Source organism: Anolis sagrei, chromosome 1 (genome assembly GCF_037176765.1).
Source record: "Anolis sagrei isolate rAnoSag1 chromosome 1, rAnoSag1.mat, whole genome shotgun sequence".
NCBI lineage: Eukaryota > Metazoa > Chordata > Lepidosauria > Squamata > Dactyloidae > Anolis > Anolis sagrei.
This window is the reverse complement of record NC_090021.1, coordinates 195,434,974-195,461,536: the sequence shown is the minus strand read 5'-3', so window position 1 is coordinate 195,461,536 and position 26,563 is coordinate 195,434,974. Positions and strand designations below refer to the sequence as shown.

The 26,563-nt window shown below is 40.2% G+C and overlaps 2 protein-coding genes across 3 annotated transcripts in view; both read left to right on the top strand.

Moving 5' to 3' along the window:
• The window catches only part of CERS6 (ceramide synthase 6), a 128,327-nt gene extending 121,074 nt beyond the window's left edge, over nt 1-7,253 (top strand). For both annotated transcript variants that reach the window (XM_060778489.2, XM_060778498.2), the window contains one exon: nt 78-7,253. In XM_060778489.2, coding sequence (XP_060634472.1) covers nt 78-236 — 159 coding nt within the window. In that variant the 3' untranslated portion in view covers nt 237-7,253. The remainder of the gene's footprint in view (nt 1-77) is intronic.
• Nucleotides 7,254-11,480: 4,227 nt separating this feature from the next.
• NOSTRIN (nitric oxide synthase trafficking) overlaps nt 11,481-26,563 on the top strand; it is a 38,268-nt gene continuing 23,185 nt past the window's right edge. The window contains exons 1-3 of the mRNA XM_060778524.2: nt 11,481-11,499; nt 12,072-12,160; nt 18,494-18,579. Of these exons, the coding sequence (XP_060634507.2) occupies nt 12,134-12,160; nt 18,494-18,579 (113 nt within the window). The 5' untranslated portion in view covers nt 11,481-11,499; nt 12,072-12,133. The remainder of the gene's footprint in view (nt 11,500-12,071; nt 12,161-18,493; nt 18,580-26,563) is intronic.

Sequence of the window (26,563 nt, the reverse complement as noted above, 5' to 3'; positions counted from 1 at the left end):
GCTAATTGTTTTGTCTCATTTCTCTCATGCCAGAGATACCGGTGCATTTCCTTCTCTTTTTCTTGCACCCTTTGCAGGCAAGGGATGACCGGAGCGACGTCGAGTCTAGTTCAGATGAAGAAACCTCAGTCCCTCATTCAAAGAATCCCCATAATTCTGCTACTACCAATGGGACAAGTGGAACGAACGGAACAAACGGGTACCTCACCGGTGGCAATTCTGCGGAGGAACACTAGTTCCTGGGCCACACACTGAGACACGAACAAAATGAACTGTTTGCTACTGAAAGTAAATAAGTTGTGAATGCTGGGTTTTGATTTTTTTTTCCACCTTTCTTCCTTTTTTCCTTCTTTTTCTCAAAATCAGAGAAAAAAACCACACACACACACACACGGAATATTTAAAAGCTTCTGATAGCGCACTGCCGTATTTCCTGTTTGTGAATGACAGCGCCACACCATTTTATGTATGTAGGCATGCTGTATGTATATATACATGACTAGATGGGAGCAGTATTTTCTTCTGTAGTCCTTGGACATTATTTATTTTATATCTTGTTGGGCGGTGACGTGGCAGATGAAATAGAACTTCTTCTAGGTCTCTTTGGACTTCATCAGTTCAAGAGACTATCAAATAAAAGATACATATATTTTCTGTGCTTGGTTTCTACCACCAGAATGTAATATTATAGGCACCTGCCTGATTTCTCTTACAATAAAAGTAGAAAAGTTCACCTCCCATTATAGATCTATTTTTCCCTTCCTGTTTTTCTTTTTTGCTGGACCTTTTTTTTTCTTGCCTTTTTGCTGAAAGATCCTGACTTTAGAAATTGCCAGTACAATCACAGTGATCGCTTCTACCCCTGATGCGAAACTTTAAAATGGTGCATTTGTTTTTTAAATCGCTCCTGGTGGGATCAATTCGATGATACAAATTAAACCACAGATACTGTAAAAGGAGATATGTTAGCATTGTTTTAAACACTAAAATTGGTGGCAAGTAAGATTAGAACCCGCTGTTTCTACAAATGTCCAAACTATGTTTACACCAAACGTGATGACCTCAACCTGTAGACGGGTCCTGCCTTTCCGATTTAACATCTGTTTAATTTAAACTTCTTGTGTAGATTTTGATGCCTTTTTATTTTAAGTATCAGAAAAAATATGTTTACTTGACCCCTATAGTCATGTATGTAAAAGCTAATATTTGGAGAAGTGTCAAGAAAACAATTGCTCACTAAAAATAGGATTGCCCGGAAAGGATTGGAAAGAGACTGGAATGTCTGAGGCCTAATTCTTTCAGATAGTGTTTTCAAACCTGTTTAAGTTTAGACTTAAATCTGGGGACTCAGTTGGTTTAATACTGTGCCATACAAAAAATATTCTATGTACATAGAATTCACGGTAGGATGTTCAAGCCTAGGACTTTTTCTTGACATATTAGTTTATGTCTAGGATCTTTTTGGTATCATGTGTCTGCTCCCAACACATGAGTATGGTAGAGTATAGACTTAAATGTATCACCTCTCATGAAATTTGTAAGAATTAGGTCTCTTTCTGCTGCCCGAGATGTATTTCAAGATCATTCCAATGTTCTCCTGACTTCCAAAGAGCCAAAAGTTGGAAAGTTAATTTCTGGTTTAGTTCAGACAGTATGGGATTACAGAGGGCTCCTGTGCCTTTGTTATGTACAAGAGGGAATTTCAACTAGCTTGTTACCTGATTGCATGAGAAGCAACACCTGTTTAATTCCATCTTCTACACAACTATGAAAGATACAGGTGCCCTCCCCAGTCTGGAGCCCTAAGTCAGTATGGCTATTGTCCAAAAAGACTAGTTTTCCAATCTTAGACAATGGTCCAACCCAATAAGCAACCCACCTTGGTATGTGGGGCTTGCATTTTTTATATTTTGTGTACATGGGGTAATCTGGGTGGCTCATAGTGAATGGGTTGGAGGTGCAGTCTTGGTTCTTCTGTATAACACACTATTAGTCCTGGATCATTCCACACATTCTGACAGACGCACCCATAGGCCTCATAGCAGTCTCTCAACATAGTTTTTGTGGGAGGCAGGCCACATTCATTAACCCATAACATTGCCACTTTTGGTACTATTCAGCCCAGGCTAGGAACATGAAAACCTACTAGATATGTGTGCTACAGGATGGATCAATAACAAGCACCCAGGCCTTTTAATGACTAATAAGACTAGCACTATCAATAACCTAGGCTGTTTCCATATTGAAGAATTATAGCAATTACATTGATTGCTATTGCTCAGTGCTAAGGAATTCTGGGATTTGTAATTTAGTGAGATATTTGCCCTTCTCTGTTGGAGAGCTCCAGTTCCACAAAAAACTACAAATCCCAGGATTCCATAGGATGGGATGGCAGTTCCAAGTGGAGTTGAACTGTTATAATTCTGCAGTGTGAACAGACTTGTTTACTTTTCTAAAGGAAATGAGCTCAAAGAACATGCAGCAGGAAGAGTATTTTAAAAATATATTTTTCTTGAGACTGATTTTCCCAGAAGATACTTAGGAAACAGTATTCTTAATACAGAATGAACTTCTGTCCTTACCAGAGCAAATGTCAGAAGAAGAGAAAACTATCTGTAAATTCATCAGATAATTTGAATTTTTTCCTTTTCAGAATACAGCTTCCAGGCCTCAACCAGCCTGGCCAACAGCCAAGATAGTTGGGGAATCTTGGGAGCTGTAATCTGAAAATAGTTTTTGCAAGCCCTGGTATTTTTGTCCAGCGGTATTGTGTTATTACTGGGAACTATATATATATGCACCAGATAATACACTGGAAAGATGGTAATACACACAGAGAAGAAGAACAGCCTGCTCACAACCTGAAGAAATTATTTTCAACCACAAATCTTTTTTACTACTAGACATCTGCTGTAACTCAGGTGTCCTTAAAATTGTTAAATCTAATACAGTATTTTGCCAGTGTATACAGAAGAGACTTGAGTTCCATGTTCAGTCATCCCTTCTACTGACTGTTTTTGAAGCTAACATACCTCTCCCATATTGAGTTTGGGCTTTGGTAACGTGCATACAATTTCCGATTTCAATTTGCTGTGTCTTAAAAAATATTCAAAAATTTTGAAAGCCAGAACGCGTTAAGTCAAGATCTCATACTTTAACACTTATTACTTTAATACATGGAAATTCACTGGATAAATCACTTATTTTGTAAAGTTTAAAACAGAACAGCGCAGTTGTGCAAATCAGCTTTGTAAAAATGCCATTGTGGAGAAACAGAATGAAGGGTACTCATGGAATAAAGGGGAATAAAAGTCATCTGGGCCTTCACTTCTTCCACACTATTAAGTATACTTTGGTGGTAATGGAAGTCTAAAGCAATGCTAATACTTATGATTGTTAAACTCTAATCATTTAGGTGTTTTGGATTTCAGCTCCCAAAAGTCTCAGCTGCTTTGGCCAATGATCAGGGATTCTGGGAGCCGATGTCTAATATACCTGGAAGACTAGAGTTTGGGAAACACTGAGTTAAGAGATAATTATTCTATCATTCAGGATTTAGTTCATGCTTCTATGGCTATAGGTGTGTAGAGGACAGGTGGAGACCCATTAACCAGCCACTCTGCAGTGAGGATATGGAGATACAGCTATAGTTGAGTATGAGGTTCTCCGTTCTTGAGCTGATGGAAATTGTATCAATGTCCTCCCAAAACACAGTGACATCTCATTTACGAATTCTCCTATCAGCAAAGTGCGGTTGTGGTGGGTGGTTGGGAATTATTTACATTCACAGTTGTCGTAACGTACATGTAACATTTTGGTCATGATTAAGCATCAGGAGCTAGTCTGGAGTCGGTCATGATTAAGCATCAGGAGCTAGTCTGGAGTCCCTTATGTATCAGGAAGCCTGATTGAATCAGGAGCTAGTCTGGAGTCCCTTATGCATCAGGAAGCCTGATTGAATCGGGGTCTCTGCATGGTCATGAATTGAGGTATTCTATGTGAGTCATGATTAAAAAAAAAAAGAGGCACACCAGCAGCTTACATTCAATTTTCTGTTGACAAAAAGCACTGATCAGGGAGGGTGGGATTTTCAAATTACTTTGAGGTGTTGTGTAGAGAGGATTTCTGAACAGGTTTGGTTTTCCCAGTATTATTGTAAAGGGACTGTGTATCTATTAGTTCTGCTCATGCTGATGCAGTCAGAGATTAGAAACTAGACTTAGGGAGAGGAAGGCTCCCAGGTATTGCTTTGGATAACACAGAAAACAGTTACAAAGCATACTGTGATGTTACCCAATCTATGGAGTGGTAGCTACAGCTTAATGTAAGAGATTTGTGCTTCTCCACATGTAATATCATAGCCATACTGCAGGTGGATTCCTTCTTCAGGGAAGGTCTGTCCACTCTTTCCAGTGATCTGAAGTAAACAGGCGGCCATGTGAGTGCATAAGATCAGTCTTTGTCTCCCAGAGTTGTATGTATGTAAGGAACTGAATCTTCTAGATACAATTTGCATTTCCTATATTAGTATTTTCAGCCTTTTGTGTGTGTGTATTAAGATCTTAGTAAAAAGCTCTTTGGTCCCTTTTTAGCACTAGAGTAAGAGGTGCAGTGGCTGGATTGTGTAGAATAGGGAAAATAAGAAATGCAGTGTGTGGAAGGTAGTAGCTAGACTGAATGTTTTATTACTCAGCCCTGAGATAGTGAAGTAAGTTTCATAGTTGTGTGCATTTATTCTCTTTTAGGTATTGACATGGGACGCACTAAAAGAAGAAAGTGTGTGTTTGTATAAAACAAGTAAATAGATATAGCCACTTGAGGATGGGAATGTGGGATTTATTTGCAATCTCCATCCAAACTGGAGTGCCAGATTGAAAATGCCAAAAAGAGACAAATATAAATTTGTCCTTGTTGCCACTTTGAGGTTGTTCAACAGATTGCTTTCATTTCTTGTCTGTAGCACAGGTTTTGGTTTCTGTATGTTTGCATTATAGGGCTGGTTTGCATAAGCTGTATTTTGGAGAGACAGAATCCCACACATGCCTTGGGGTTCGTGTATGCTCCCCCACTACAGTCACGATATTTACAGTGATCAGTGTGACCCAGGACCCATAAGCATATGTAAGTAGGATTAGTTTGCACTATCCATGAATCAGACCTCTACAGGTTGCCTTACCCAGGCTGCCTGTCCACCATAACCTTTTTGGTGTTTTGTTTCATTTTTGCAATGCACTTAGGTGAGACTTCCTTGTATGTTTGGTTCACATTGAAAGTCCTACATGCAATGGCATATAAGGAGCAGGACTCCAAAAATTACCCTTCTATCCCATCACTTGGGGAGTGTAAATCAAAGATGAGGCACAAGTGACTTGTCAGATGTTGGATTGCAGCTCCCATCACTCCTAGCCAGCATATCCAAAGGTAAAGCCTGACAGGTGATGCAGTACAACAATATCTGGCAGGGACACACATAGAGGCCAGTGTTTTTTATGAACTAAGAATTTATTTTCTCATGAGAAACAACAAAGTTGGTTGCTAATGATATTAAGGTACATGCACAAACAGCTTCCCTTACAGAGCATTTGCAACTCTTCCCTGTGCTGTCCTGAATTGAAGATGGTTTCCTTCTTAGAGCTGGCATCTGTTGCAGTGGATCTGCAAGGAACTAATAAACTTCTCAACCCAGAGAAGTAGGCTTAGTTTAAGAACTAAAGTGAGCAAAGTGTAGCCTATTAGTTGTTTCTGAACTGTAGCTCCCAACATTCCTCCCCATGGGTGATACTGGCAAGAACTGATGGGATTTCCAGTCTTAACTAATTGTAGAGGAGCCCACTTAGCAACTCTCAGATTTAGAGGACAAGTGGGATAATCACGTCTTAACATATCACCAGTATGTGACAATATATAGCCACAGAATGATTATGAAGGTCCTTCATCAGACATATGTCAAAGAGATGTCTTTTTCTTTTCAAATCATTCCACAGTGGAGCTGAGCATGTTGTAATAAGCAGGGAACTCTCTTATTTGTGGGTGGATGTACCTGTGTGTTGCCGTATTTTGCAATAAACTTTGGGCAGATTGTTGTGTAACCCAATGCAAACGTGTTCTGAATGTCTTACATTGAACACAGGAAAGCATTGGTTGCTCAGCAGTCTAATGGTTTCAGGTTGATCATCCCTTCTGCCGTTCACTTGGGCAGTGGGTTTGGAATATAGGGCTAAATATATTCACAATTCTCATCTCAAAAAATACATAACGCAACATTGACTTTTTGGAATTCCCATAGATATGTGGATTTCTTTCATCACCCTCGCTACATTGTTAATATTATGTATTTATTTTTATTTAAAGAGTGCCTGGTAATATATTGACTCTTGTATTACTTGACTATCCATGTCCAATGACAAACAACAGTAGTTCTATATGATACTGTGACCAAATCTGCAGCATTCAACATTGAGTTGCTTTGACATCACAGACCAGAACTTCAAAAAGGCTCTTAGTAAATCAGTGGTGTGTTACTTGGGCATGCTGTTGACTGCACTTTGACTTGCTTTCGATTGAACCGGGATGTAGCTGAAACTGCCCCTTTTAGCTTCTCCTTTTTAAAAATAGTTATATTGAGATTTTAAGAAAGTGACCTAGCCCATTTTAATTGCAAGAAGTTAGGGTTGTAATGACAAGGAAAACTGGAGCGCTTGACTCTACTTGCATAAGTTAGAAATGGCCTCCAAATATTTTAATGGAGGAAAAGGGGTGTCAGTATTTTGATAGTATTATTTATTTCAACCTTCATTTTAAGCCTGTGCTTTAGTGATAAAATATATCAACTTGAAGCATTAATGATCATCTCAAAAGGAAGTAGGGTATACACCAAATTGGTAAGTTGGGGTTTGATAGAGTTGTACAAAGTTCTCAATCACATCCATCATCCCCAGCTCTGTATGGTGGTTAGCTTTAGCAGGTCAGGTCAGGACAAAATGGTGCAATTTTTCACCTGTGTTTTTTCAAGACAATCCAGCAGTTTGAGCAACTCTTGGAACTATGTTAACTATACTGATATATTCCACTGTCAGAAATAACGCTATGTGTTTAGCCTTGGATTTTGCTTCTGTTACTATTGTTTTGTTTTCTCTTTCTTTTCTTTCCTGAAATACAGAAATTACAGTTCTTCCTGAAATATTTGGAACCAATCAATATTGTGAATTTTGATTTGAAAACACTTTCATAATAAACACTAAGTATTAGGAAAAGTGTGTTTCACTTGCCTTTTTTATACTTGAATGGCAGCAGAAAGAATTTCAAGATTGTGTCATACTTTTTTCTAGTGCTATCCATGTGCAGTTATACTAACAGGGTCTTACAGTCTCTAGCATAGTTTCAGGTCACTACAAGTAAGGCAGCAACATCACCCACTGTGAAATTCACAGGGTGTTGTCGATCCCTTTTGGCCCTTCCTATCTTTACACCTACAGCCTTTGCTCAGCTCACATAATAGTAGGCCTAAAATCAACCCAAAGGTTGCAGCCTTTGTTTAAGCAAAAACAAACAAACAAACAAACAAAACCTCAAATACCATTTTAATTGCCAACCAATGCATTAAAAGTAAATTTGAGTTGCTTAGTAATCACTCTGTAATATGCTAGACGGCAATAGGAAGAATTTCTATTGCTGTGTGTCTTCAAATCATTTAATAACTTAAAGCGACCCTACAATGAATCTATCATGAGATTTTCTGAGAGTAACTTGCCGAAGGTCATCAATACTGCCATGTAAATGTGTATTATAGTGCTTTGTGTGACCAACTGGTCCTCTGGTAGCAGGGTTTTTAGCATAATCACTGCTATTAAATGCAAGGCTTTTCCAAGTGTGACTTGACCATTACTTCATTGGTGTTCAGTTCTTTCTTTTAGATCTTCAGGGTAAATTTGAAATTTCTCCTTATTAATGCTATTAATTTGTTAATTTGTTTTTTAATCTAGTCCATTTTGAATTACTGTTACAACTCTGCCTATAAATTGGTTCCCTATGTGCAGCCTTCCTGTCCTCACTTCTATAGCCTACTGTAACTCCCGATATTCCTCCCCACTGCTGGCTGAAACTAAGGGATTTGCAATCTAACATCACCTGGAGATTGCATAATTCCCCTTCTTAATTAATGTACATAGTGAGGTGTTTTTTCCCCTTCCCTTCCTTTGTCCAAGGCATCGGTGCAGAGACTGAAAACATCCAGAACAGATGTCTAATTTCTATGGAACATCCCAAGATACCTCTTTCTAAAGTAATACTGATCCATTATCTCTCTGATATAAGTGCAGTTTACATAGGTAATGTGTGCTGCCTGTTTCTTCTTATGATCGTGTCTTCAGTTGTGTTGTAAATATGCAATAAAATACTTGGTTAAAAAAAATAAAATCTTGGCTTAAATCTGAATTTTAATAGATATTTAGGTTCATGTAACATGAATTATGATGGGCTGAAGGAGTCCCTTCTGAGCCCATTTTCCATTAAGAAGGAACAATGCTCCTGAAGTATCTCCACATTATCAGACCTTTTTAGAAACTAGACCCAAGGTATAGGTATACCTCAGTTAACAAAGTAAGTACATGTGTCTCTGGTCCGTACCTCTTTAACAGAAAGTTTTGTTTTAGAGACAGAAAAAATATGAAAAGCATAGACATACAGTTCAATAGGTTTCAGCAAACAACATGGACATGTTAAGGTAAAGATAAAGGTTCTCTCCTGACATTAAGTCCAATCGTGTCCGATTCTGGGGGTTGGTGCTCATCTCAATTTCTAAGCCAAAGAGCTGGCGTCTGTAGACATCTCCAAGGTCATGTGGCTGGCATGACTGCATGGAGCGCCATTACCTTCCCGTCGGAGCGGTACCTATTGATCTCACATTTGCATGTTTTTTAACTGCTAGGTTGGCAGAAGCTGGGGCTGACAGCGGGAGCTCACCCTGCTCCCCACATTCGAACTTGCGACTTTTCCGTCAACAAGTTCAGCAGCTCAGTGCTTTAACCCACTGCACCACCGGGGGACATGTTACCCTTGCAAAAGTATCAAAAACACATTTTGAAACTTCTAGATGCCACTTGAAGATTTCTTCCAAAAATGTATCCAGGAATAACATTTTCTTTCTTCACCCAGAACTTTACTTACTATTTCCATTTTAGTTGCCGTACTTACAGATCTATGATTTATTAACATATTGTGGGTTGCTGGTGATGCAGGCTCGTCTGCTTTACCATTTTCTCTCTATGTAGCCTGTTCATGCAACTCCAAAGGAAGCTGCTGTTTGCCTTGCCTATTATAAGCAGGTATACACAGCTTTCCCGCAGAAGTTTTATTGCACTGTTTACTATAAATATGCCAGCAGAGAACAAAGACAAGAAAGAGGGTCTGGAGGACGTAAAATACTACAAAAAGGAGCTGCTTTGTTATGTAAAATACCCATGAAATGCTATATTATGTTGCCTCTTGATGCTCTTATTATGCCAACCCAAATTTTCAAATCTCACTAGCTTTCTCACAAGGCAAAAACTTTAAAAACTATGCAAAATAATGATAGTGTTAAGAGTCACAGGTCTGCATATTGCTCAAGGTAATATAAAGCATTACTACTCAGAGAGGTAGTCTCCTGGACCAGCACCAGTCCCCGAGCCAATGACTGCCAGTACTTGGGACAGAAAGGAAGAAGCAATTATAGTCAATTGCTCACAGATTTGATCCCTGTCATATGAGGGGAAAATAATTGCTGCTCCTCCAAATCTGATCACTTGAGAAATGTACTGGTATAGAACAAGGGCCTATGCAGACAAAAGTCAGGCCACACATCTCAAGATCATTAATTGCAATTAATGAAAAAATAATGTGTTCTTTCTTCCTTTGAAACCATCGAGTATATTGAGACCTTGGCCTAGCTTTAACTTGCATGAGACGCTAGGTCCATTTTGTAGACAGAAAGCAGTGAAGAGGAAAATGCTCTCTAAACTGGTTTTACATGAAAATTATATATGTTTAATTCAAACTATACTGCCGATGAAGACATGCATCAAGTTTAGGGAATATCTGTCTAAGGGACTACGATACCATTCCGATCATTCTTGACTTAATGAGCCAATGCTTTCTTCCTCCCATGCACAGTTAGTTGGATAAGAGGTGTTATCACAAACATCTTCTCAATCCTGTTTCCATTCTGTTGCACCCTGGATGCAAACTGCTTAAGCAATCCTAGGCGTGCCCTGCCCATGTCGTGTGTCATTTGAGCAGTCCCAACAAAAGAGAAAAACAGGACACACCTTGAGTTGCTTAGAATGGTCTTCATCTTAGTTAACTGGAGCCCATTTGCACTAACTAAATAGTCATAGTCCTGTAACTGTCTTGGTTCCATCTTAAAGAATCCTGGGATAGACAGCTAGAAGCCACATCTAATGCTTCTAACAAACTACAAATTCCAGGATTCCACAAGGGCTTATACACTCCTGGATAGCCATGTGTTGTCCATCCTTGGTGTACGTTGCGTAACCTTACCTTGGGATTTCAGTGAATGGGAATGTTTATGCTAGCAGGGTCTTCCAATCTCACTTTGTTTAGTCGGCAGTCATTTAAGATTTCTAAATGCCTACAAACTACACACACAATTGGAGGCCCTACAAATATGGCCTGGATATATGATGTGTGCATACAAACTGTATTTGTATAGGATGAGTCCAAATAGTATGGTGAATGTGTGCCAAACACCCTCCTATTCTATCAATCCAGAGACTTTGTAATGACAACATTACAAAGAGGTTCAAGGATAGTATCATCACAGCTGTTGACAGTAGTTCTGGAACAAAGAGGAGACAAGCTGGGCTACGAAGAAATAAGGAACTATTAACAGTCAAACATCGAAATAAAATTTTAAAATGTTTTGGAAAATCACTGGCAAATTGGACGCCATATACAAAAAAACTGCAGATTGCAAATCACAATTTCTATATTACAGGAAAATCTTCATTAAACGTAACGTGGGAAGAGTAACACTACTGATTTGTAATTGTTTATAAATTGGACACCATCCCAATGCCTGGAGAGACCTCGAACAGCATCATCATCGACTGCCCTGCTCACATTTTGCAAATCCAGAGCCATTGCATCTTGACTGAATCACTGCACCTGTAATGTGGGCTTCCCCCTTTCCTGCACCCTTTGACTTTCCCAAGCATGATAAAACTTTGTAAAACATGTGCCAGAGTTACATAAAAGTTAGATTGTAGGGAAACAAAAGATGCAAGGCATTTTCCAGAGCTTCAACTATAACTCCCACAATCTCCTAGCCAGCAAGGGCTGCTCCCATCCTACATCTGCATTGGCCAAGGCTGCAGGAATTAAAGAGAATTTGAATTCATAAACAACCAAGAGGAAGAATGGGAGAGCACATTGTTTCCAACCCTGCTTAAAAAGCTTAGGCTTGCTGGAACTTGTAGGATCATACACCTATTTCACAGAAAGGTTTGTTGAATCATTTGTTTAGGAAGACAACAAGCTTTTCAGTGTGAGCCATGTGATTCCCATATCTATGTCAACAATACGGATTTTGCCATAGGGATTAAGGAGAGTAAAATATTTATTACACTTACATTTCAACTTCCTTGTAAGAAACTCCATGTGTCTTACATGGCTAAGCTCCATCCATCCATCCATCCATCCATCCATCTTTGTCTTTAGAACAATCCTGTGAGGTAGTTTAAGCTGCTACATGTAACTGACCCAAGGTCATTTAGCAGATGCCACAGGAAAGCCCAGATTTTACCAGTCTAGGCTTTCCCTAACTTCTACATCACATTAGCACCAAGACACAGTTCTCCATGTATCCTTCTAACATATTCTACACAGTGTATGGTCTGTACTCTGGTGCCTGGAATCAGATTCATCTATGAAACTAGTCAATGCCATACTTTTAGGTATCTTTGCAACATTCAGACTTGTCTGCTTATGTAGCAGGAAATGCAAAGGATAAAATCAGTTGTGGCAGAGCTAAACCCTGAATTACCTGTTGTTTTGCTTTGCTGACTTCATCCTAGTGGAACTCCCAGTTTTAGACCAGAGGAGGAAATGTTCCAGTGGGAAGAAGTCACAGTCCAGGATGAAGAACCCTCTGGCAGGCTGCGTGGTGAGTACGGTAACTTCAGACTTCTCTTTCTCCCTGCCTCTCCTTGAGATTAGAAGAAATTTGGTGGAGTATTTTGTTATTTAGTGTACCACCTAAACTCACTGTCCAACTCAGCTGCCATAAAGACAGTCAGGTTTCTTGGTGCTTTTACAGCACCCTAAATTATCACTTCTCTGCTTAGTGAAGATGGAGGCTCGCTATTAACTGCACATCCCTGTAGGGTTCCTAGTGGAAATAAGGGATAGTGTTCCTGTACCCTTGAAAGCTATAAGGAAGAAGGGATTCCTGTAGTTGTGGTTTGTGTTAAAATTCTCTCTTCTACACGATTATTAAAGGGACAGGAGATTTATCTCTTATCTCACCAGGCAAACCCTAAAGATCGGATTTTGGGACTTCTCTCTTCTACCTCACGCCAATTAATTTTTTTTTGTATGATTCCTGCATGGTGAAAGAGTTGGAGATGACATAAAAAACCTGGATTGCATTTGTGACCATTTTATAATGTTTTCACAATTCCAATGAAACTTATTTTCTCTCTCTCTCGCTCTCTCTCTTTTTTTTCTTTTTTCTTTTTTTTTTTACATTTTGCGAATGGCTTCTTTGTTTTTTATCTTCAAATAGAGGTTTGGAGTAGGGGAGCACTCAGATAGTTCTTACTACCTCTCCAAACTACAAATCCCAAGATTCCCCACGACTGAGCCATGACGGTTAGACTGGGAGCCAACCAATATAATTGTACAATCTTTGTAGGCATTTCTAGAAGTTTTGTGTTGTGTTGAATGAATGTTTTTCCATGGAAGCTGCTCCCAGTCTGATGCCCTCTGATGTCTGTGATTGATGAGGATTACATTCCAGTACAAATGGTAGCCTCCTAGTCAAAAAGGCTGATCTATGAAACTGAGCCTCAGAAATGCTTTACTGCTGTGTATGCACTCACACAAACCTATATATACAAATGAACTGATTGCATTTCTGACATTTTTGTTTCTGGTTTTGCAAGTGCAAACTAGAGACCTCACCAGGATGCTTCCAAGACAGAGGCCACCAGAGCCCTTCCCACAACACAGGGCTACTTCTGTGTCCTGACTCTGTCCTGGAAGCATCCCAGAATGGAGCCCCAAGAACACAGGTAGCTACATGTGTTCTCATAGCCCACAATAGGGCCAGCGCAGGGGGGAGCCCGTGTGATGTGGAAGGCGGTGATGCAGGGCGCGAGATGACAGTTTCCTCTACAGCCCCATGGATTCACCACACTGCCCAGCAAATTCCTCCGCTGTCGCCCACATTAGGCACCTCAGTGTGATGAGGTCCTAGTTCTCAGAGAAATCATAGCAAGGCTCAAGGACTGTCAAAAGGAGCTGGATTTACAGGGAGGCCAAAAACTCTGCAATTCAACTAATGTTACAGAAGGTATGCTAAGAAAAGATTGGAGCCAGAGGGGGGTGTGCTGCATTCATCTCTGTCATTAGAGAATGGATCCCACCCCCACAGTGGTGCAGAGGATGTTTTTCCAGTTTCAGCTGCTCTCCCAGACAGCCACAACCTCCTTTGGAGCTGCATAGCCTGGTATAAATCCAATTGCTCATCTTATTTATTTATTTATTTATTTACTGCATTTCTATGCTGCCTTTCTCAGCCCAAAGGTGACTCAAGGCGGCTTACACTGGCACAATTCAATGCCATAATGAACATAAACAAAATTAAAAACAATTAGCACACATTATTAAAACCCTGTAAAAAGCATTAAAAGCATAAAACACCAGTATCTTCCTATTAGCTCATTTTCCAAAGACATTGTCAAGTCGTTCCATTTTCATTCTTTTCTGGGTTCCATATTCATCCATTACATTGCGTTTTCAAAGGCTTGCTCAAAAAGCCAGGTTTTCAAAATTTTTTGGAATGTTAGTAGAGAGGGGGCCGATCTAATATCCTAGGGAGGTAATTCCATAGCCAAGGAGCCACCACTGAGAAGGTCCTGCCTCTTGTCCCCGCCAGGTGTGCCTGTGACAAAGGCGGGATCGAGAGCAGGGCTTTCCCAGAAGATCTTAAATTCCTAGCTGGTTCATTGGGAGAAATATGTTTGGAAAGGTAGGCTGGGCCAGGACCATTTAGGGCCTTATAGGCTAAAGCCAGCACTTTGAATTGTTCACGGTAGCAAACTTGCAGCCAGTGGAGCTGGCACAACAGAGACATTATGTGCTCCCTGTTAGCAACCTGGCTGCCACCCCGCTGGACCATTTGAAGCTTCCGAACAGTCTTCAAAGGCAACCCCACATAGAGCATGTTTCAGTAGTCTAAGAATCAACGATGGGAAGCTAATAAGTTAATCTTTATGTAATTTCCATTCATTCAGTAGAGCCATCCAAGTTAGGACTAATAAATGGATATAAATTTCTAGCTGCAATTACAAGTTTCTGCGTGGATTATCATCTTGAACTATACATGGGTTTGCTAAGATTGTTTAGGAACAAAAATTATGTAAACACGTTACACTGGTCTTTCCTTGTCCTCCTTGGTTTCTGGCTAATTTCTGGGCCCAATTCAAAAATTCTGGTTTTGAGCTCTATACGTTTTACTTGGCTGGAGGCCTTAGTACAACTATTATTGGGCCTTAAGGTCATCTTTGGAATCAACTCTGCAGGTTTCCCTGAATCCAAGTCTAGGAACATGGCAGTGCGAGGATTTGAAGGCTCTCACATCACCGGTTTTCAGCAGTTGTTTTTGTTGTCCAAATTTTACAGTAAAAATTTGTGATATATATATATATATATAGAGAGAGAGAGAGAGAGAGAGAGAGAGAGAGAGAGAGTTTGTACATAAACATGTTGTAGGTTGCATTTTTATTTGTGATGAGTTCCCTCCCAGGTCTAAGCTAAGCAAACTTTCCTGGGAATACTGTGACGCAGAAATCAACCTTTTTCTTTTCAAAACACCATTGTGCAGAAATTGCTGAGTTATGCAAATAACACTCAGGCTTCTGTCCTCCTTCTCCTTGCTTTATGATTGGATGGCCCAAATATGGCCATTGCTTGAAATGCTCACATGCCCATATTTAGAGAACAGGAAATGATGAGATCAAGCAAAAGCCATGCCCTCCTGACCAGCATGCAATGATGATGTTGACTGGTAGAAGTAAGGTGAACTATAAAATATTGCTCTAAAACACACTCTGGGTCCCTCCTTTATAAGACAAGATGATATCAACATGCATGTGTTCTTTTTTCTTTTCTATAAGCCTAAAATAAACCTTACTCTTGATCCAAGAAATATTTGGGTTTTTTACCTACCCTTGAGAGCCCCCAGTGGCGCAATGGGTTAAACCCTTGTGCTGACATGACTGCTGACCGAAAGGTCAGCGATTCAAATCTGGGGAGTGGGGTGTACTCCTATTTGTCAGCTCTAGCTGCTCATGCGGGGACATGAGAGAAATCTCCCACAGGATGGTAAAACATCTGGGCGTACCCTGGGCAACGTCCCTGCAGACAGCCAATTCTCTCGCACCAGAAGTAATTTGCAGTTTTTCAAGTCGCTCCTGACATGGGGGGGGGGGTGTGGGGGGGGGGTGGGAACTATCCTTGAAGTTTCTGGAATTGTTCAGCCTGACCTAGCGTGACAATACGATCAGTTAAATGCACTGAGATTTATTTCCGACTAAGCATGCAGAGACTTGTGGTGAAAAAGCAATTGAGAGAGGAGGAAAAGAAATGAACACACTTTTCCAACTCCACCCCAAGATCGAGATTTCAGTACTCTCTGAAGCTGCATCTTGGGAATAACATCTACATAACTGGGCCTCATGTGAAGTCAGGCTCTTAGATGTCTATCAAAGAGTTGTTGAAGAAAGAGTTCTTCAACAGACATGGCAGAACCAGCTTGCTTTCCTCTGTTTAACCTGCATCCATTATACATGTCTGTGCAAATTGCATCAACTACCCCTGTTGTGTTACTTCATATATTTTCACCTTGTCAGTGTGGGCAATGCATTACAAAAACTGAACATCCATAATAAAATATTGATACAGCTGCATCACCCGCTGGTGTCGCATAACAGAAGAAATGAGGATGAGCTGGTGGAAGCCAATGTAGCAAAGTTTCTACCTTTCCATTTGATGCTATATATCATTAGAATAATAGCTAGCACGATGTAGTAGACTAGTGTTCAGAGAAGCAAGGTTTAAAATCCTTATTCATCCAGGGAAATTCATGGGTTGACCTTAGGCAAGTTACATTTCTCATAGAACAGCAATGGCAAATCTTTTCTAAATAAATCTCATCTGAAACAAAACAAACCTCCCTAGGATAGGGTCATCATCAGTTGGAGTTATTTATTTATTTATCGTGTCAGGAGTGAACCAAAATGGTTGTATTGCATTAAAAACAAACAAACAAACAAACAAACAAAACACAAAGTTTGTAGACTTGGTATTCAGGGGTGGAATCCCCTATCAGCTACCTAGCTATGTAGCCATTGCCATTAAACAGTTATGAAGTGTGTCCTAGCCCATCCACAAGTATTCTCACTTATCGGGTAGCAGTTGCTATAAGCAATGAAGAACAACCCTCAGGATGATCCAGAAACAGCTGGTTAACATTCCCTTTCACAGTCTCAGAAGCTGCAGATCAGTAAACACAAAGGCTTCTATGGTCCTGATATATCCCCCAGGCAATAGTAAGGAACTAGGGAATAAATACAAGGATTGTGAACACAACTGGAGGACTTTCAGAGCCCCAAATTAGCACTTAACTTAGTGAATACATAGAGATCATGAATGCAAACCGCCTTAGAGAATTCTTGCAATCTAACGCTGGAGATTGCTCTGCTTTTATTATATCACTGCTATTTGCAGTGAGTTTCCTTGAGTGCTTTTAGTGGAAAGGTGAGCTAAATGCTTCTATTACAGATAAATAAGTAGACAGGTATTAATATCAAAAAATAAATAAATATACCCAAGCTGCTTAGAGAGATGGGGATGTTTGATATTTCAACACTAGCGGTTTTTACACTAATGGCTTTCTACCAAAATATTACAGGATTCAGATTTCCCAGCAATAAAGCCCCCAACATTTTAGAAACCTAAAATGTCTTGTTCTATGAAATACTGCATTTCAGTACATAGTAGTTGCCGTCATATAATAGTTGCACCTCCTTTTTTGGGTCCCAGTTTTGGTTTTTTAGGATTCCTCACATAATAGTTGCATTTTTTGTTTATGAGTGTGACTGTTAAGCAAAGCTAGGCATGTGGGCAAGTGAAGCTTCACGTGCCTTCATACCTGTGCTTTCAGAGCTACAAGGCTTGCCTTGGCTGTCAGCTGTAAAGGGGAGAGGCAGATCACCCACCTGATCGCCTCTCCCCTCCAAGCTTCAGAGAATAGTATTGGTGAAGGCTTTCATGGCTGGAATCATTGGGTTCTTATAGGTTTTTCGGGCTGTATGGCCATGTTCTAGAAGCATTCTCTCCTGACGTTTTGTCTGCATCTATGGCAGGCATCCTCAGAGATTGTGAGGTTGTGACCTCACAACCTCTGAGGTTTCCTGCCATAGATGCAGATGAAACGTCAGGAGAGAAATCTTCTAGAACATGGCCATACAGCCTGAAAAACCTACAACTCCAGAGAGTTGCCTTGGCCAATGCAAGCTTCTGTAGCTCAGGGTAGACACATATATGTACTCATATAATGCAGTTTACACTGACCATCTAATACAGTTTCAAGTGGCATTATATGGCAGTATAGATGGGGTCTAGAAGTGAGGGAACACCCATTTTGATCTTGGGAACACTTTGAGATGGTTTTGATCTGTGATCTTGTGTAATACTTCCACAAGAAGATGGAAACTGGAGGTCCTGACATACAGAGAAATGAACCAATAACCTTTTCATTTAAAAATGTATATTCCAAACCAAGCCTAATGTACAACTGATGAAGAAGGGTGTGGATGTTTATGTGGGTGCTAGTCTGGTGAAAGGCCTCCTCAGTATCGTTTCTGTTGGGTGGAGATCCTGGCCAGATTCCAGGGAGAAGTGCAATCCATGCATCCAAAACTTTGACCTAGATTAAAAAACAACACGGGAATCCAGAAATCAGGCACCTTCTTGCCAGAGTGTCTCTTTTAAAAGTGTACCATCAATTTGTATGTCTTATTCAGAAGTATTGTCTCGCTGTGCCAAAACTATAGGCTCCCTGCTGTGAAAAATAATTCTCCAGCCAGCAAGTCACCCACTTTCTTTCTGCCTGTTCCAGATTCTTTCATCAGAACCATGTGTCAGACAGAAGTAGCACAGACTTGAAGTATTTAAACATGGGAAGTGTATCAATCTGTGTGTTGTTTTTCAGTATGACAGGGCATATCAAGAACTGAAAGGATTTTCCAAAAATGGAGACAATTTCTGCAAGCAACTCTTGTCTATTCTTCAACAAAGGTGGGTAGAGGTACATGTTGTTTATACATGTTGTTAACCTGCTCCCCACACCCCATAAGCTCAAGAACCAGAGCAGATGGCTTCCTACTTCAGCCCAAGTTTTCCCTGTCTAAGGTAGTCCAGGCAGAAACAGAAGAGAGGAAGGATACTAGTTCAAGGTCTTCTAGTTAGTCTCATGATTTAGGGCTTAATTGTTGAATCTTCCAAGCCACGGCAAAGCTATGCCATGCTGTGTGTCAATGATTGAAGCAACATTGCTAAAAATATATAAGGTCATCATATGCTATGGAATTTGTTTCTTCTTTTTTGAAAAACAAACAAAAACATGCCTTCCTTAGTGATTTTTATTCAGAAGATTAATATGGATTAATAGGCTGGTTTTGAAGGAAAAAGAGAACTGGGGATTAACACTAAAGTCCAATGCACCAGAAGTTAGGTAAAGGTAAAGGTTTTTCCCTGACATTAAGTTCAGCCGTGTCCAACTCGGGGGGGGGGGATGTTGCTCACCTCCATTTCTAAGCCAAAGAGCTGGAATTGTCCATAGACACCTCCAAGGTCATGTGGACAGCATGACTGCATGGAGCACCATTACCTATTGATCTACTCACATTTGCATGTTTTCATACTGCTAACCCCAGAAGTTAGTCCCACTGATTTCAGTAGGATAAACTCCTAACTGAATGTGCTGACTGAATAAAACAGTTTGGAGAAACAACTTCTTGGACAAACTTTCTTGAAACTGTTTCTGTTTGATTAATTGGGTCAGTTTTGCTCAATAGGCTGATTCACTTCTTTCTACAGCCTCACTTATCAGCACCCAAGGAGGGAAAGTAGCTGGTCCCTTCATGAAATCCACATGCCATATTCTCTGCCATGCCCTCCCCCAGCCCCACTCTTTTGAAAAAAGTGTTCTAAAAAACTAAACTGAGGCTTATCATACCTGGAGTGGATATATCACAAGACAAGAAAAGAAAACTGTGGTCTACTACAACTAGAAGTCAATAGAATAGAGCTGTTCATGTTGAGGTTCTTTGAAAGTATCGCAGTCATTGGTTGCTATATGTTGAAGCTGACTTGATAGCACATAACAACAAGAGGAGTCTGTCACAAAAGGAAGGGACATCAAGCCCACTGTGGAGTTCTTGTAATCTGAAAATTCATGGTGGTTGTGATGCAAGTAAATCATATATCTTAACACACATCTGCTATCTCTGTACATTCCAGTCACATCCATGCATTTTTACTTTAGTTGAAAACACATCTGTGCAATCTCCTGAACATGCATTTTGGCATCTGCTTGGAGGTGCTAATACCCAGAACTCATACATAGTCTTTGGAAAGTTTCTGCATGGAAATATTATTTTGAGGATGAATATTTTGCCCCTTTTCCAGAACGATATCTGCGGGAACAAGTTGCTGTCATTTTTAAAAGCATTTCTGTTATTGCAGCAGACTGCAAACACAAGGTATAAGAGAGATCTAGAGTTATGTTGACAGAATTGCAACCTCTACATAAATGTATCTCAAAATGCCTTCATGAACTTTAAAAGGTATCTCTGCGCACTCATAACCTTATTCTAAAAACATCAGTTGTCTCACGTCAAGGGCCAGACATTGACAAGGCAATTCCATTTCCTGAGAAATAAGTCTGCCTTGAGCTTCATTGGATTCACTTCTTAATAAGTTTGTTTAGACCTCCAACCTTAGTATTAGTGGGGCTGTGGAGATGGCCATGGGAGGAATAAACCTTCCTTGTGATCTCCTAAATCCACCCAGCACCATCACCACTGATCAGCTGAACAGAAGGAAAACAACCAAGTTGTTGATCTTTGGTTGTTTTCAGCTGGTTTTTACACCCCTCAGCTCAAGGAGGGCGAAATTAAAATTTCTTGCCATCATATGCCTTGGTTATTTAGAATGTATGAGCGATATTATAATTTGTCACTTTTAGATCCTATTTCACTCTGATTGTACCCCACAACTATTTAATTTTATATATATACCTGAAGTTCAAATATAATTCTCCATCAATGGACTAAAACAGAACTTGCAAGTTTTAAAAGTGCCATGACTTTTTTCTCTTCTTCCTTCCATTATTTTTATACTGAAACAGACTAGTGACCCCATCAGACGGGGTGCTTTTCAGCGGCATACGCTGGTTGATCTTCCCTTTTGCGATGCAGCCTGCCAGCTCCCATCCCACAACATCGAGTCACTTCTGGTGAGGCTCCATTGTGAAAAGGAAGGTCAACTGGCATATGCCACTGTAGCAGGAACATGGGAGGCTTCCCATGTTTAGATCATTGGGGGAAGCTGGGTGACCAACACTTCCTCTTGTGGGATGGGGTGACAGGTGAGTGTGGGACATGGGGGGACGGGTTCCCCACACGCCCTGATGGGCACTTCTGGATTTGTAACAATCCGTGCCAATTTACAGCGGCAAGTCTGATGAGGTCGTGGGTATAGCTGTCTCTTAGAGAAGAAGTATCACCAGTCCCAACATCAGTACTGCCTCTGTGATCATCATCTCATCATAATGATGTTGGGTGATGGGAACTGTAGCTCAATTTAATTTTGAGGGCCAAAAGCTCTCCATCTCTACACTAAAGATGACAGGACTCTAAAGGAACAAAACTTAGATAATTGCATGTTCTCTGTGTCCTACATTATTAGCGTGAGACCTCCTGACGCATCTGTCCTGTGTTGCTGAGCAACATCGCACATCCAAGATTGTATGGAACAATGAGTCTATGATGCAGTTCATTCTTAAAAAGAGGCCGTGATGGGGATCTTCCTACACAACCTTGGGCTTACAAAGTTCTGGGATGAATGTACCCTGGAAGCTGTCACAATGCAGCCACTTCCACACGGCTGCCAGAAACTGAAGGTGACTCAAAACTCCAGCTAACCTCTTGCAGAACGTGGGGTGCCTTGTTATGATTAAGGCAAAATTAACCATGTTTTTATTCTTTGGTTTTAAATGGGATATTATTTTTCAATTTCCAATTTAGACAACTGGATATTAAACTCTCAGTTTCATGTGGCTCTCAACCCAAATTAGCAGATACTTTTTTTACTGCAGTTACTGTTGATATTATAGTCGCAAACAAAATTCTGGAAGATTTATGACGAATTTATTTTATCTAAAAATTTCTTTTACAAAAATAGGCGCAGGGGAGTGAGCAAGAAGCATTTAACTGTGACTCGTTTCATCTTAAAAACCTAATTCATTTTTCTGTCAGGTGGTTTGAGCAGACAGCTAGGGTTTCATTAGCTGCACACTCCAAATAAAAACTGTCATTCTGCAAGAGATGTGACTTGCTTCAGAAACCTCAGGACTCCCTTTGTGTGAGGTGCATTTATGAATTTTTTGAAATGGCCTCACCATCTGTGCAGTAAGGCAAGGGGGAAATTCGGCTTCACAAAAGGAAAAAAACTCTTCATTTTATACAACCTCAGATGTCATTATTGCTTTCACAGCAATGAATAACAGATGACACTTTCCATGAGGTGACTTCCCTTTGATCCTGTCTGGAAGCAGCCAATTGCATGTGGAAACATGTTAAACCTTCTTATACTAAACCAGACTCGTGGGATGTCTAGTTCAGTATAGTCTACTTACTATACTGACAGGCAGTCCTTCTCCAGGGTCTGACTCATCACCTGCTCTCTGGTCTACTTAGCTGGATAAGCCATGGACTGGCACACCACAGATCTCCCACACACAAAGCCCATGTTCACCCATTCAGCTACAGCTCATCCCCTGATTAGCTTGCTGGCACTTATTCTGATAGTCTCTATCATCTATGTGTGTAGGACCATTACAGATTGGACATCACCCCCAATATGATGTTCATGTCATTCCAAAGATTACTTCTAAGAGACCCAGTTCAGACATTCAACAGCAAGTCATTCAAAGAAGAGCGACCACGATTCAAGAGTTCAAGGCTTGTTCTATTGATGATAACCCTTCATGCCACGTTTTAGGGCAGCAAAGGAGGCAGGCCTTAGAAGAGATTTTTTTTTTAAGAGCAACTTTAGAATTTGTCCTCCCTGGACAGCATAGTGGTGATACTGCCTGGTAGCCCCCAGCTCTAATGCCTTTGGATTTCCAATTCAGGAATGGAGGATCGTCCCATACAGGAGGTCAGGAGATGAAAAAGTCAAACAGAAAGATAATAAGAGTGAAGGGGGAGGTGGACACTGATACCCAGGAACTCTGGAACACTGGATCACGGCATGGACCTCTCCCTGGCATCTGCAACTACTGGAACATCTAAGGCATCAATGGGTCATCTAGTGATAGTCAATCCATGACTGGAGTCCTCTCTCTGGCATCTCATGACTGGGATCCTCCCTCTGGCATCTGGGACTGTCAGGTCATCCAGAGCCACAGAGGATCATCAGGATGTGGCGTCACTATAAGTCAGTTGGTGTCTTCTTTACTCTCATGTAATGGATCCAGGCCCATATTCCATCCACCTTCACAGATGGAAGGAAAGTCTTTTCTTCTTTTTTAATTGTTTTATTGGGGTTTTTCCCCCCACTCCCACCCTCCCCTCCTTGTACATGCAATTTATACATCAAACTACAGAAGTTACATTTGAAATATCAGTCTCAGTCTTAATTTTTCTACTCCACATTTAAGCACATTTTCTAAATAATTCCTAACTGGTTCTTACATTCTCTTAGTTATTGTGACCTTTTCAATTTTACCTATATTATTCCATTTGCAATTTGTAATTTCCACATTTAACATATTAACTATAAAACCATAAACCGCTTTGAGTCCCCCCAGGGGTGAGAAAGGCAGTATATAAATACTGTAAATAAATAATAAATAAATAGTTATACCAGTTAGTCAGTGTCCTTTTTGTTTTATCTATCCAACCCCCCACTAAAACAATTTGTGCACACACTATTGATTTGTCAACCCATTTTTCCTTTTGTATATTCTTCACTCCAGTTTTCTGTGCATGTAGTAAATTTCTATTAACCATTACTATTTAACATTCTATTGATTTCTCCTTCAATCATTTTCCATTTCTTGCACATGATCATGGACTCATAGAGTTGGAAGAGACCTCATGGGCCATCCAGTCCAACCCCCTGCCAAGAAGCAGGAATATTGCATTCAAAGCACCCCTTACAGATGGCCATCCAGCCTCTGTTTAAAAGCTTCCAAAGAAGGAACCTCTACCACACTCCGGGGCAGAGAGTTCCACTGCTGAACGGCTCTCACAGCTTCAGGAAGTTCTTCCTAATGTTCAGATGGAATCTCCTTTCTTGTAGTTTGAAGCCATTGTTCCGTGTCCTAGTCTCCAGGGAAGCAGAAAACAAGTTTGCTCCCTCCTCCCTGTGACTTCCTCTCACATATTTATACATGGCTATCATATCTCCTCTCAGCCTTTTCTTCTTCAGGCTAAACATGCCCAGCCCTTTAAGCCGCTCTTCATAGGGCTTGTTCTCCAGACCCTTGGTCATTTTAGTCGCTCTCCTCTGGACACATTCCAGCTTGTGAATATCTCTCTTCAATTGTGGTGCCCAGAATTGGACACAATATTCCAGGTGTGGTCTAACCAAGGCAGAATAGAGGGGAAGCATTACTTCCCTAGATCTAGACACTATGCTCCTATTGATGCAGGCCAAAATCCCATTGGCTTTTTTTGTCACCACATCACATTGTTGGCTCATGTTTAACTTGCTGTCCACAAAGACTCCAAGATCTTTTTCACACGTACTGCTCTCGAGCCAGGTGTCCCCCATTCTGTATCTTTGCATTTTGTTTTTTCTGCCTAAGTGAGTATCTTGCATTTCTCACATTCCCATATCATATGATTAAACACCCCTCTTTGTTCACAACCATGCCAATACCTATCTTTTATCCCTGGTACAGATGGGAAGAAAGTCCAGCCACACAAATGGGTGACTGCTAGTGGAATGTTGGCTTTTGGCAAAGCGGTCAAGTTCAGTCTGCATCAGTGCATAAATAGGGGTTATAATCTTTGTATCCAAGAGATCTTTTTGCATTGCGTACCTTTCAGTGCAATATCTCTCTGCCAGAGCATCTGCCAAATAGTTTTCAGCTTTTGCATATTGTTTTTGTTCATGTGGCCAACCCTGATATCTGTTCTCTGGATTTCTGGTGTCCCTGTCCTGACCTATGCTGCATTTCCAGAGCATCCTTGTGAGAACTCCCATTTCTGTACAAGCTAGCGGGAGTGGATGCGAGATGTAAATCAGTTTTCTCATGTAAATTGCATGAACACTGAGGGCAAATAGGGCATAACTGATTCATGATAGAGCATTGGGACAGCACTTGGGAGAGGCGATGTCTGTTTTAATCCAACACAGACTGAGTGGCATGAATTATGGAGGGAGGCATGGGGGAGGACTACAGCTCCAACAGGACAAGATAATTGCTGTTAAGGTACAGGGAGCTGCCTGCTAATACATGTAGTAGGAGAGCATTTCTCAGAAGCTGTTGCATTGGAGAGAAATATTAAGACCCACTTTTCTTTGGCAAGAAATACAGTTTCCGCAAAAATAATGTGGTTTTCCTTTAAATTGATGGTACAAAATACCATATCAATTTTTGATACAGTTCCATGAACAGGTTTATGCTATGTGAAGAGAAGGCACACATGTTTACTGTTGGCATCAGAATATCCATATATATTTTGCAAGGTTTACAAGAATCAACAGGTTTTTGAGTGGCAGGCTGCAATGATCTCCTTTTAAAATATATTACATCACTGTTGCCTAATAGTTTTTGCTTTGTTTAGTGCCAGGTTGTTCTAGAACAAAGTAGTCTAAAAATACCAAGCAATCATGTCAAAATTATTGTAGGCTGGTAGTTTCAGTTGGCTTGGGAAACAGATGCTATGTATGTTTCCTTACAGCTGTTGTTCTATTTCTTTTCTTTTTTTGTTATAGGTAAATTTTAAGAGATTTCATGTTGGGACTCATTCTTATGACATGAGAATAGGGAGAGCTTTTTATCAAGTCCTTACAAAACTGCCTGAGATTGTAGACCTTTAACTTGAGTTAACAATTTCTGTTGTTTAAAATATGAATATAGAAGAATTTAAGACTTTTGTTAAGGCTCGATTATAGCCCCATTACGTCAAGTGTCATTGAGTAGTGTTGAATTATTGAATTAAGGGAGTAAGTCTGTTTTTGGAACTGTTGCAAGCCCATTTGTGGCAACGAGTTCTGATATGGTCACCACAAAATCTCCATGTAGATGTCTAGTTTTAAAATCATCCTTCTTAAAAACTTATTTGTGTGTTCTATTTTTTGTGTAGTTATATTTTTTCCTTTTCTTTTCTGAATAAAATTATTTTAAAAATTCATAGCATACAAAAGTTTTAAAAAACTTTTTACTTGGTTTAGGCTTTTAAAGTGTTATATGTCACCTTGGATGCTGTGTTGAAAAAAAAAGGATATAAAATTTAAACAATTAATTAAAATGCATCTTTCAAAAGCTGCAAGCATTACATGAGAAAGCATACCAAGATAAGAATGCTACTTAAATCAATTTCAAAGCTGGATTGTCTTCCCATTCTGAATTATAATAATGCTTAATTATTAAAAACACAGAAATATGGGAGAAGCAAAAAGAAGAAAGTACATAGGATATAATAATACTTAAAATTTATAGAACGCTTTGGGGTATCCAGGGAGCCCCCAGTGGTGCAGTGGGTTAAACCCCTGAGCTGCTGAACTTGCTGACTGAAAGGTCAGCGGTTAGAATCTGGGAAGCAGGGTGAACTCCCGCTGTTAGCTCCAGCTTCTGCCAACCTAGCAGTTTGAAAACATGCAAGTGTAAGTAGATCAACAGGTACTGCGTTTACGGGAAGGTAACAGCACTCCATGCAGTCATGCCAGTCACATGACCTAGGAGGCATCTACGGACAACGGTGGCTCTTCGGCTTATAAATGTAGGTGAGATGGCAGAATTATCCCTGTACAGTACTGCAGA